We start from the raw sequence: 12,683 nt of genomic DNA, 5'->3' as shown, positions 1-12,683 counted from the left end.
CATCAGTAAGGTTCACATTGTGGAAGCACATTAAATTATGTGCTTGTCAAATACAAGATTTATTTATTTTGTTTTGTATATTTAAATATTTTGCCTGTATGTACATCGTGTGCGTACATGTCGGAAGAGGGTAGAACTGAATTCCTAACGGTTTAATACCCAGGAATAACCTAATCAATCTTCCACCGCGACTACACCACTAAGAACTACATTTCCCAGAATGCTTAGTACGGCACCTTACTATGACGTCAAAGAGTTCCCAAGCTCTAATTCCTGTTTCCCACGGCTTCAAGGCGCCTGTTCTTGAGGCGTTGCATTCTGGGATAGATTCTTGCGTTCCTGGGCGGCCCTTAAGGTACTAGAGTTAAACTTCCCAGCAGGCAGAGCGCTCGCCTGGGACTCGAGCCAAGATGGCGGGCCGTAAGAGTCCGCCACCGGCTGCCGCGTCCACAGCTCCGATTTCTTTCGGTTTCACTCGCACATCTGTCCGGAGGCGACTGGCAGACCTCGGAGACAGCGAAGGACAGCCCCCAGAGAAGAAAGACTTCTTGGCGACTGTGGAAGGGAGGGAGCTGCAGAGGTGAAACGCCGGGTCTTTTCACGTCTTAGAAATCGGTGAAATGGGCTTAAGCGGGAGGGCAGAGTAAGGTGAAACGCCGGGTCTTTTCACGTCTTAGAAATCGGTGAAATGGGCTTAAGCGGGAGGGCAGAGTAAGAGAAATTTGTGCTGGTGACAGTGGCCTGGAAAGCCTGAAACAGCTTCAGGGAAATTTTATGGAGGTAACCAGGAGTGGCGGCAAAATGCCTGTGTCAAGACCTGGGAGGCTGGCGCAGGAGGATCAAGGGTTGAACGCCAACCCTGGGCAATTTGAGAGCCTATATTAAAAAAAAACAAAGAAATTACTAAAATAAGGGCAAGAAGAGGGAGGTTTGTTGTGTGGATGAAATGGGGCTTGAGAACCAGAGGTATAAATTCCTCAGAGAAAAAGTCGTGTGCCTTTTAAGAAAGGGAAAGGAGGGAGAATGACAGGATTCTTCCTGTCTCAACTGAAATGGTGGGTGCTTCTCCGATTTGAAGAATGAGGCAAAGTCAAGTTTGGGGAGGCCATCATCAGTATAATTAAGAAAGGAAGATCCTAGAGGCCTAAGTGGGGGACTTCTAAACGGCAGTTTATGGGCCTGGAACTAAGAAGCTAGACTGAAGGTGGTGAGTTGTAGGTCATTATGCTTTAAGGCCTAAGAATGATTTACACAAGACACATTTAAAGCTGGGGCCCCGGAGAGAAATGATACATTTGTATTGGTTGTATTTCCAGCACTAGGAAGTTGTACCAGGTTGACTGAGAGTTTATAAGACCAGCATGGGATACATCGTGAGATGTCTCAAAAAAGATGAGTGGACCTTTAATAGTAACCTGTGGAACATGGTTCCACATTGATATTTATTTTGTTTGTTTGTTTGTTTCTTTCTGGCCATTGTTTATTTTCTTTGTTTCATGATATTTTTACTTTCTTTATTTAGAGGGGGTGTCAAGACAGGGTCTCTCCATGTAGACCAGGCTGGCCTTGAACTCAGGGATCCTCCTCCTTCTGCCTCCTGAGTGCTGCTGGGATTAAAGGCATGCATTACCACTACCCGGCTGATATTTCTACTTTCTAATATGTCTACAACCCTTTTTCTCTATCCACATCAGTGTGAACCCTCCAGAAGCTCCAAAGGAACTGGTTATTCCATTGATCCAGAATGGCTCTCGCAGGCAACTGCTGTCCAAGAACCCTAAGCCCTCCTCAGAAACGAGCACCGTGTTGACGTCAGATGGTGTGTTGTCCCAGGCTGTGAAGGAACTCATTGAGGGTGAGTGAAACCTTCCTGTTTGCTCTGCCCCAGTGCAGATAGAAGGGGAAGAAGTTGGAAGGATAGGGTATGGCCTCATTGATCCCTCCCATTCTTCCTTAGAATCCAAGAAGTCTCTGGAGGAGAGGGAGAATGCAGGTGTTGACCCCACGCTCACTATCCCCATGATCCAGAAAGGATGTACTCCCATTGGGGAAGGAACAGACAGCGAACCTCAGGCTGAGACAGTGAGCTGTCCCTTTGCCTCCCTCCTACACTATTCCTTCTACCTTGTCTGCCTAGTCTCCTTGCACATAGCAGGGAAAGTGTGTGTGCATGTCCCAAAGCCCTGCCAATTAGCCTTTCCTCCTTCCACCCTTATTAGAAGCATTGACAAAACAGAAAACAGGGTGTTTAAAAATGTATGTGAATGCTGGGATTATCTGAATGAGGTAGACAACAAAGTGGACAGGAAATACAAATGCCATGAGGGTGTACACTGTTTGAAACCACATTTGTCTGTTTCCTCTTTCCTTTTTCTTTGTTCTGATTTTAGCCTGCAGTGTTTGAGGAGCACTAAGGAAGCCTATTACTGGATTGGAATGAATGAGGAGGGAGTGGGCAGTAGATGAAGGCAGAGGGGGCCAGATTAGAAAGGGCATTCTGACCCACAGAGCAGACTTTTGTCTTTTACTATGAGTGGAGTGAGAGCTAAGGGGAAGTCTTGAGCAGACAGGGTTAGAACAGGGTCCCCTTTGTCTGCCCTGACCAAAAATGACTAGGAAGTGAAGGTAGGGCAGGAAGGGAGTAGCCTAATCCAGAATAGAGGTCGTAAGGATACACACACATAGAAGTGACTGGGGTGAGAACTGGAAGGGTAGTTAACATTTAGTGAGAGAAGAATGATCAGACTGGGGACTCCGAATGGCAGCAATAACCCAAGAAACCCATCCTTGTGGGAAATCAGTTCTGAGGCATCTTGCAGTGTGCATGAGATGGAAAGTGTGTTTGTAGAAATAAGTTTTGAGCTCAGCTTTGGTTAACTTTTTTTTTTTTTTTTTTTTCTTTTTACATGGGGTTTCTTTGTATGCAGAGCTCCTCTGGCTGTCTGAACTCTTATGTGAATAAGGCTGGCCTCAAAAGTCCTGGTCCACCTCCTCTGCCTTCTGAATGCTGTAATTGAATGGGCCCTGGCTAGCGTTTTGCTTTTTATTCATAAAATTTTGTGATACACCCTCCTTTCAGCTAGTCTCAGTCTTCTGATGTGCTTGGCTTTCTTCTTTTTGAGACAGTTCTATGTAGTCTAAGCTGGCCTTGAATTCACTCTGTTGCCAAAAATGACCTTAAACTTCTGGTCTTCATGCCTACAACCCTGTCAGGTCTGCCCCGCCTTTTTTGAGACAGAATCTTGCCGTATCCGTGACTGTCCTGAATTTCTCTGTAGATGGGGCTGGCCTCAAACTCTGAAGATCTGCTACTTGCCTCCCCAGTGCTGGGACTACATTCCCTTTGCTCATTAAAACCACAAAACTCATTTTTTCTTGTTTCTATGCTTTGGTTGGAACCCAGGCCCTTCCCTGGGCTAAAATACCTGTTACTGAGCTCTGCTTCTTGTACTTCACTTTATCCTATTGTTCCAGCCCTTGACCTCAGTTCTCCATTTCCATTTCAAGCCTGCACCCCTGTGTCCATCTTCAGGTGACCCACGATTCTATCCATCCTTCCTCTCAACAAATCCTGGAACAGTCTTTGACTTCCTTTTATTTCACTGCCTGCACATAGCTATCCTTTAACCTCATCATGTCCCTTCAGTAGATCCCAGAAGCCGATAGCTTCTGTCATCCTCATTACCTAGCATCCTGGGCAGGCAACATCTGGACTAAGTTTCTCATGGGTCTTTCTCGGGGCTTCCATGTGACCCTTGATCCCATGACTCTTGGCCAGCTCTCATTAATTTATCATTTCTACTTCCCCCTTCCCCGTTGATTTGCATGATTCTTGTCCGTACATACAAACCTTACCACAGGTCTGTTTTGTATTTGTGTGTGTGTGTGTGTGTGTGTGTGTGTGTGTGTGTGTTCTGCAACAGGGGTCTCACTGTGTAGCTCAGGCTGGCTTTGAGCTCACAGAGATAGATAAGCTGCTCCCACCCCCCAAGTATGGCCTTTATTTTTACTATTTGGAGCACTCTTCTCATCTCCTCATCTGTTCTTCTATCTCTTATCATTGCTCTGATTAAATGTCATGTCAGTGGCTCTCCTCTCCCTTTGAATTCCCCTAACTAAGTATTATTGGAGTTTGGTTTTGGTTTTGAGATTGGGGTTGGGGGGAGGGCAGTCCTAGCATGTTGCCCAAGCTGGTTTCAAATTCTTGGGTTTAAGCCAGACTCCTCTCTCACCTCATACATTGCTGGGACTACTGGACAGTGCCACTTTATTTTTAAATGTATCACCACTTGATATGTCATGTTTTCAGAACTTGATTTATTATATGTCTTAACAACTAGAATATAAGTCCCAACAGAGGTTTTCCATTTTGTTAGTTCATTATCCTCAGCACCTTATAAAATAGCACTTTTCTAGAATGGGTCCTTTAAAAAATTTTTGAAGGCATGTGTATTTTATTTCACATGGGATGACTTTTTGTGTGTGTGTGTGTGTGTGTGTACCATGGTTTTTAACTGCTGACTTGTCTTTCCAACCTCTATAATAGGTTCTTGGTGCATATTTGTTGAAGCTGGGTGTGGTGGTCCACGTCATTAATCCCAGCACTTAGGACACAGGGGCAGGCTGATCTCTGAGTTTAAAGCCAGCCTGGTCTGGTCAACTTAGAGAGTTCCAGGATAGCCAGGGCTGCATAGTGAGAGCCTGTCTCAAACAAACAAACAATGGGGGAGAAGGGGCAGTAGAGCAATGGCTCAGAGTTAAGAGGACTTGCTCTTGTAGAGAGCCTGGGTTCAATCCCGACACCTATGTGGCTCACAGCCATCCATACCTCTGGTTCCAGGGTATCCAATGCTCTCTTCTGACTTCCACTGAAACCAAGCACAACACACATCATGGACATACATAGATGTAAGCAAACCATTCAGACACATAGCATAAAATAATCCTAAAAAGGTTTTTTTTTTTTTTTTTTCTTTTTTGGAGCTGGGACGGGCCCAGACGCCTTGCTGGGCAAACCAGCGTCTGCCTGGCTAAATCCCCAACCCCTCCCTAAAAGGTTTGTTGTTACTATGAAAAGACTTGGGGATGGAGGGGAGAACAGTGGGATGCTAAAGAAATGAAAAGTGGCCTTCAGGCTGGCCAGCCAGGGCTGGAGAAAGTCATCCCGTGAGTGGCCAGCAGCAGATGAGCTGCAAACAGAGGGCCCATCCCAAGCCAAGCCTGACTCTGTTCTCCTGCCTGACCAACAGGTGCGGAAGAAAGCCATTCTATGAGGCGGTGCCTGTGGAGCCTGGGAGCAGCCATGTTGCCGGAATGAGGCTGGAAACTGGCAAGAGCATCGGCTTAAAACTCGTTCAGTCAGTGGGTTTGCTGGGAGGGTATTGGGAGGACAATGGGTATACAAAACCCTATAGTTACATTTTTCATTTAGAACCATCCAGGTGGTTATCTCCTCACCAGTTCCTAGTAGTCACCCTACTGATCCAAACTGTAGTTTCCACAGACCATGGTTCAAACCTTGTTATTCAAAGAACAACCAAAAGCAAGCGACCTCGATTTTTCAAAACACTAAGAAGATCTCTTTTGGATCAGTTTCCTCATCTGAAAAATGCAAGTGGTACTGACCTCACAGGTTTGTTGCAAGAATTAAATGAATTAAATGAAGCACACATAATAGGGTTTAGTTGCTGGTAAGCGGAAACTAAACATCATTACTCTTATTTTATAGATTTATAATCCTTTTGTTGGGCTGGCGTGTAGCCCAGTGATACAGGCTTGCCTAGCATATAAAAGGTCTTCCATCCCTAGAACTGAAAGCAAAATTCCTTTGCAGTTGTAAATCCCAATGAATTCCTAAGTCATTTGGTAAGCCAGATATGACTATGATCGACAGTGGACATTCTTTACTGTTCCCCTTGCTCTGTGTACATATTATATGATTGCTTCTGTACAGATACTAATATATTTGTTTATACAAACCTAACTTGGCACTTGTAGATAGGAGCAGTAAAAGTATATGGGACAAGTTAATTTACTTAAACTGGGGTTGGGGAGTTTGGCTCAGTGGTGGGCGTTTGCTTCTAGAATATAGGGCCCTTAGTTTGATCCCCAGCTCGAAAAAAAAAAAAAAAAAAAATTTATAAACTAATTAGAAATTCATGAGGTGTGTGTGTGGTGAAGCCGATGTTTAATATGCTGCATGCATTAGAACCCTGGGTTTAACTGTAACACCACAAAAAAAGAAAAGTTGGTGTTTTTAATAGCTCAAAAAGTTCTTATGTGATATCAGAAAGCGTGATTAAATATAGATGTGGGGCTGGTGAGACCACTGGGCAGGTAAACCTGATGACCTCAGAACTCAGGTGCCTGAAAGAGAATAGACCCTCCCACCCCCAAGCAGTCCTCTGATTTTCACATGTGTGTAGTGGTGCACAAGCATACGCAAGTAAATCAAAAATTAAAGCAAGTATTTCTGAGGTGCGTTTGGATGCTGGAAGGGTTGTGTTGGAGGCCTGTACTCACAATCTTATTCTTCTCTGCAGGGTAGTGAAGCCCCGAGTCAACTCTATAAGGCCAAAGGGCTTAGGGCTGGGTGCCAACCTGATGGAGACTCAGGCCTTGGCCTCCACTGGCTCTCACCACCCGCCAAGACCAGATGGGGATCGTGAGAAGGATAAGGAAGGCCAACCTCAAGGGCTGATGCATGGAGGAGCTGTGGTGGTCCTTTCTGGCCCTTACCGGGGCCTCTATGGGAAGGTAAGAAACAACATGTCCCTGAAGCCATGTCACATAGCAGGGAAGATGAATTGGGGGGCTGCAGTGAGGAAGAATGGTGCCTAGGAAAAGGTGTCATGGGTACATGCCTATAATCCTAACACTTTAGACACTGAGGCAGGGAGCTGACAGACTCAAGACCTGCATCGGTTACATAGTAAATTCAAAGGCAGCCTAACAATTACTAAAGTAAAATAATAATTTTAAAGGAATAGGGATCTAGCTCAGTAAGTAGGAAGAGGCACCTAACAGGGAAAAAAACCATAAGAAAGAAGCAGGCTATAGTGGAACATACCTATAATACCAGCACTCAGGAGACTGAGGCAAAGGAATTTCCCAGAGTTCAAGGCCAGCCTAGGAGACCCTCTCTCAAAAATAAATAAAAAACCACAACCAATTAGAGTTGGGAAGCCCAGTCCCAAGGGATCCAGCTACAAAACACTCTGAACCTAGGGTTCAGAGAACATTGCAGAAGAGGGAACAGAAAGACTGTAAGAACAGTGAGGAGTTTGCTGTGGTAGTGCTCTTAACTTCTATAGTCTAGGTCGGCAAATAACTCCAAACCTATTCTCATGTCAGTAACCCCAATTAAACTCAGTGGGACACTATAAAAATGACAGGGAAGGAGAGTGGCTGTGAGGGACGGGAGCGAATGCGAGAGCGCCAAACTCCATCACATGCACATGCCAGAACTAGTCAGAGTCGGGTAAAACATGTCCGCAAAGGAGGGCGACTTAATGAAAAGGTGTCCACTAGGGGTAAGGAAGAGAAGTTAGCTGGGGTCACAGATCAAAATATAATATATGCATATGTAAACAATATCAAATAAGTATCACAAAACAAGAAGAGTATCTTCTTAGACTCACCTGCTCTAACCTAGTGGAGTTCAACAGGAAAAGGAGGCTAAATACCAAAGGATGTTAATAAAGCCTCATCTTCCTAGGGAAGAGCACACCAACGGGTTGGTCAGTGCCGAACAGCCCTGAACATGTACATACAGGTAGCAGTACATGGACTGAACAGGTGATATTTTGGAGTGTGTGTAGATGCATGGACAAAGGGAGGAAGGGGAAGGGAGAAAAACAAGGGATGGACATGGTGGCATTCTTGAGAGATTGAAGCAGGATTCAGGGCCATCCTGAGCTTTCTAATGAGTTCAAAGCAACCTCGGGCTGGGAGATAGCTCAGTAAAAAGTGCTTACTACACGAGCTGGAAGACCCCGGGAAGGTGTGGCCACTGCAAGGCCTTTTTGAGCCTCAGTTCTCAATGAGAAGGGAGAAAGTGCCATATCCTACAACTTCCACAAAACTTAAGTATTAAAGCTGAAGCAAGCATGCAAACCCAGTACCTAAGAAACCAAGCAGGAGACGTGCAAGTTAAGGCCAGCCTGGGATGTACGATAAATACTAGTCTAGCCTGAACCCTATCTTGAAAAAAGTGGAAGCTGGGAGATGTCTTGGTGTGTAAAGTGACTGACTAGCATGCCGGCACGAGGACATGAGTTTGGATCCCCAGAGCTGAGGAGAGACTCTAAGGGGGTCATTGGCCAGCCAGCAGAGCTGAATCAGTGAGCTCGGGTTTACGATCTCAGAGAAAGATGGGGGCTGGAGAGTCGGCTTAGCGGTGAAGTATGTGCTGCTCTTCAGTGGACCTGCGTTCAATTTCCAGCACCCACTCTGCATGCAGCTCACAACTGTCCAGTCCCAGGAGATCCAACACCCTTTTCTGGACTCAGCAGACATCAGGCATGCACGTGACATGGTGTACAAACACATACATGCAGGCAAAAACATACTTGCACATAAATACCAATTTCAAAGAAGTAAGGTGGCTCACACCTTTAATCCCAGCACTTAAAAGGCAAAGACAGGCAGATCTCTACAACTTTGAGGACAGCCTTCTAGTTCTAGGCCAGCCAGGGCTATCTACATCTACATAGTTTTGTTTTTTAAGAATTTTTTTTTTCTCTTTTAGGGTGAGGGTGAGGTTTACATACTTTTTTTAAAAAAGGAAAAAGCATAGGTGATGTACATTTAAGGAAAGTACCTGCTGTCAACATCTGTCCTCCACACACATGTACACACAGCACACAAACAGCAGGTATGTGCATGTGTACCACATATACACACAAGTCTTCATTTTACGTTTTGCTAAGGGAGACACAGAGACATATACCTGGTCCCATTTCTCAGGAATCATGGTTTGAGAAAAGGAACCATGCCTGGTCCTAATCACCAAAGGTCACAATGTACGTTTGGGCATAATGGTGTGCACCTTGAATCACAGTACTCAAAGACTGATGGATCTCCAAGTTATAGGCCAGCCCCGGCTACCTAGGTTAGGGCTTGATATTTTAGGCCTAACAGCAGTAGTCCATTTACCCTCTGCCTTCTCCTTCACTCCTTCCCTCACACCTTAGGTAGAAGGCCTAGATCCTGACAATGTACGAGCCATGGTTCGGCTGGCAGTAGGTAACCGCGTTGTGAATGTTAGTGAGTATTGCCTGCGGCCTGTTTCCCAGCAGGAGTTTGATAGCCACACGTCGAAGCCAGGTGAGAGTCTGAAAACTGGAGACTTAGAGAAGCATGGGGACAGGCAGGCTCTCAAGACCTGTAGGGAGAAGGGGCACTGTCTGACTTCCAGTCAGAGGTCAGGAATAAGAAGGGACAAGAGTAGTTTATTTACTTTTTGTTTGGTGGTGCTGGGATTAGAACCCAAAGTCTTGACAGTGCTAATCAGGCTCTACCAAGGAGCCATACCCTCAGCCTAGTTTGTTCAGATTAACTGAGAAGAGCTTGATCTAATACTGTACATCTTCATCCTCTCTGAGCAGTAAGAAATGGATATGGAATTCAGTTTCTACAGCAAGAAACTGGGTCCTCATGTATTTAGAGTGGCGGTCCCCTCTTTTGCTAAATATGAAACTAGCGTTAAGGCGTGAGCAAGGAGTGGTGAACAGAACAGTGATGGTTGTGGGAGGGGCAGCTTGGAGGTGCCTGCGGCTCTTCGTCCACTCTTGTGAACACCAGGCACAAGACTCTGTTGTCTTGGTTGTGGGCCAGGTAGTTGAGAGGGACTTCTTGAAGGAGGTGGATAGAGAACGGGGCCTTTGCCAGGAGGACAATGACCCTTGGAAGGAATACAGCGAGGCTTTCTTCTTGCTGTCCCTATACCCCTTGAACAGGCCATGTGAGCAAAACTTCCACAGAGCAGCAGCACAGAGCAACTGGAACAGCCTCATCAGCGAAGGCCCTACAGAATCAGGAAGACTCAAAGAGGAGGCAGAAGGATTCAGAGAAGAAGCGGAAACACTCTCCTGACCGGTAGGAGCTGGTCCACTGGGCTTGCATGGTATGGGGTGGCTCAAGCAGTCAGGGAAAACTTCCGAGGCAAAGCAGGGCATAGAAGCAACTGGGAACAGCAGTAGGGGTGGGTTTTACACCATGGCTTTTGAAGATAGGCCGGCTGCAACATGGGTGTGACAAAAAGGTAAGCTACATTCTGGCTTTCTCCACAGGCGGGATAGACCTGTGCCCAAGACTGAAAAAGCAGCGCCTAGAAACAAGCACTGGTTACACAGGGACCTACGTGTGCGGTTCATTGACAAAGTGCACAAGGGTGGCCGCTATTATAACACCAAGGTATGATTCCCACAACCAGAGGCCCCTTCCTCACCCAGGACTGGACCCTTTAACTTTCTAACATCTTACTTCTATCTCTTCATCTCTCTAGATGACAATTGAAGATGTCCTGAGCCCAGGTACTTGTGTGTGTCGGACGGATGAAGGCCGAGTTCTAGAAGGTAAGTCTGAGCAGTACCTGGGATGTTCCTCTCTTAGAGAATGATAAAGAAAGGGCCTATTTGAGGAGCTGGAGAGGTGGCTCAGTGGTTTAGAGCACTGGCTGCTCTTCCAGAGGACTCAGGTTTAATTCCAAGTATCCACATGGCAGCTCATAACTGTCTGAAACTCCAGTTTCAGAGGCTCTGTTCTGACATCTGTGAACAACAGGCACACACACGGTGCTACAGACATAACATCAAGCAAAACACTCATGCACATAACAGAAATGAATCTAAGAAAGCTTAAGGAAAGGGTGCATTCTAGTTCCTGGGAGGCAGGGCCAACCTGGGCTGCAATGTAAAATCCTATTTTATTTTTTTTCTTTTCTTTTTTTTTCGGAGCTGGGGACCAAACCCAGGGCCTAGCAAGCGCTCTACCGCTGAGCTAAATCCCCAACCCCCTATTTTATTTTTTTTTAAAGATTATTTATTCTATATAAGTACGCTGTAGCTGTCATCAGACACACCAGAAGAGGGCATCAGATCCCATTACAGATGGTTGTGAGCCACCATGTGGTTGCTGGGAATTGAACTCAGGACCTCTGGAAGGGCAGTCAGTGCCCTTAACTGCTGAGCCATCTCTCCAGCCCCCAAGATCTTATTTGAAAAAGAAAAGAAATGGAGGTTGGAGAGATTGCTCAGTGGGTAAGAGCACAGAGGTCCTAAGTTCAACTCTCAGCAAGCATATGGTGGCTCACAACCATCCGTAATGGGATCTGATGCCCTCTCCTGGTGTGTCTGATGATAGCGAAGTATATCCACATACATAAAATAAATCTTTAAAAAGAAAAGAAATGGAGAAAGAGTGGGGGTAGTACAAAAAAGAAAAGAAGAATCTCGGGCCAAGAGCTACGAACCCGGGCAGGGTTGAGGTTTTTTTGCTAGGCCCAGCATCCTCTTCCAGAGCAGATACTTCCTAGAGAGGGATAACCTAAACCCTATGTATTTTCCAGTTTGTGCTGTGGTTTGCCCTGGAGTTATCTGTATTTTGATGCTAATTCCACTGACCCAAGGACAGCTGCCTAGTCATATTTTTACAAGTTTGTCCCTGTCAAAACTATTGCCTTTATGGGAAGAAGTGTACTGAACTTGTGCTGCAAGGCAGGCTGAGAGCATACCCAGGACATAGTTTCTGTAGGAAAATGTTCCTGTATGGTGGTTATTTCTATGAACTACTCCTTGGTTTTCTCACCTGTGAAATGGGTAGAGTGGGACTCCATCTATCAACAGTCTATAAGAGTAGCTCTAATAAATATTAGCAAAGGCCTCTCTGACAGGATCTGGCCAGGCTGGCCCTTGCTGTGGACTTCATTCCCCTCTTTCTCATCTGTAGGTGTGAAAGAAGGCATGCTGGAGACCCTGGTTCCCAGGGGAGAGGGCCACCGTGTGATGGTGGTACTGGGACCACATGCTGGAAAGGTAAGTCCTATGTCTGAAAATGAGAGTCTGGAGATCACATCAGTGAGGATCTGGGCTGACCTTGCTCACTCTGCCCCATCCGTCCTCAGGTGGGACTACTTCTGCGTCGGGACAGAGCACAGAGTCACGCTTTGGTCCAGCTTGGGAGAGAGAATCAGGTGGTGGAGCTCCACTATGATGCCATCTGCCAGTACATGGGCCCGGGTGACTCAGATGAAGACTGACACATGGACCACTGCCCGTCACTCAGGCTGTCACTACTTTTGTTACAATTTATAACATGCCAGAGGAAGATGGGAAATAATTGTTTGAGATGCAAAGATGGGGATGTGACTGGATAGAACAGGCTATTTACCAAAATTTAGAACATAATAAAAACCATTTTCAATGGTGAAAGGTTGAAATCAAAACCAGTATGTGAACTGTAAATTTGGGTGGGAACTGAGATAACAGAAGTAGAAATACTTCGTTTCTTAACCTCATTTCCCTGCTGAAGGTGCAGGACAAGTTAGATTACCCACTCAATACATAGCTCACCCTTGGAACTTAAGAACTATGAAGTCTATCCCCAAACACTATCGAATCTGCAATGCCACATCTCAGAACAACTTCCTGAGTTTGGGTCTTGAATGGCCTTCAAAGGCCCGT

The 12,683-nt window shown here is 45.8% G+C and overlaps 1 protein-coding gene across 1 annotated transcript; it reads left to right on the top strand.

Annotated features, from left to right (window-relative positions):
* The first annotated feature begins 355 nt into the window (after window positions 1-355).
* On the top strand, window positions 356-12,445 carry Gpkow (G-patch domain and KOW motifs). The gene is made up of 12 exons (XM_032890216.1): window positions 356-580; window positions 1,695-1,855; window positions 1,958-2,082; window positions 4,841-4,878; window positions 5,250-5,361; window positions 6,415-6,756; window positions 9,195-9,327; window positions 9,960-10,098; window positions 10,293-10,416; window positions 10,508-10,577; window positions 11,950-12,035; window positions 12,125-12,445. The coding sequence occupies exons 1-12, from the start codon at window positions 411-413 to the stop codon at window positions 12,257-12,259; spliced, it is 1,635 nt and encodes a 544-aa protein (XP_032746107.1). The 5' UTR covers window positions 356-410; the 3' UTR covers window positions 12,260-12,445.
* Window positions 12,446-12,683: the final 238 nt, after the last annotated feature.

The sequence above is a fragment of the Rattus rattus genome, chromosome X (assembly GCF_011064425.1).
Source record: "Rattus rattus isolate New Zealand chromosome X, Rrattus_CSIRO_v1, whole genome shotgun sequence".
In the NCBI taxonomy this organism is placed as follows: domain Eukaryota; kingdom Metazoa; phylum Chordata; class Mammalia; order Rodentia; family Muridae; genus Rattus; species Rattus rattus.
This window is presented reverse-complemented; position numbering and strand designations above follow the sequence as displayed.

Excerpts from the sequence above, each read along its gene's own strand:
- Gpkow (XM_032890216.1), top strand. The coding sequence starts at position 411 with ATGGCGGGCCGTAAGAGTCCGCCACCGGCTGCCGCGTCCACAGCTCCG. Across the intron at positions 2,083-4,840 it reads GCGAACCTCAGGCTGAGACA|GGTATCCAATGCTCTCTTCT; the intron begins GTGAGCTGTCCC and ends CTCTGGTTCCAG. Across the intron at positions 10,578-11,949 it reads TGAAGGCCGAGTTCTAGAAG|GTGTGAAAGAAGGCATGCTG; the intron begins GTAAGTCTGAGC and ends TCTCATCTGTAG.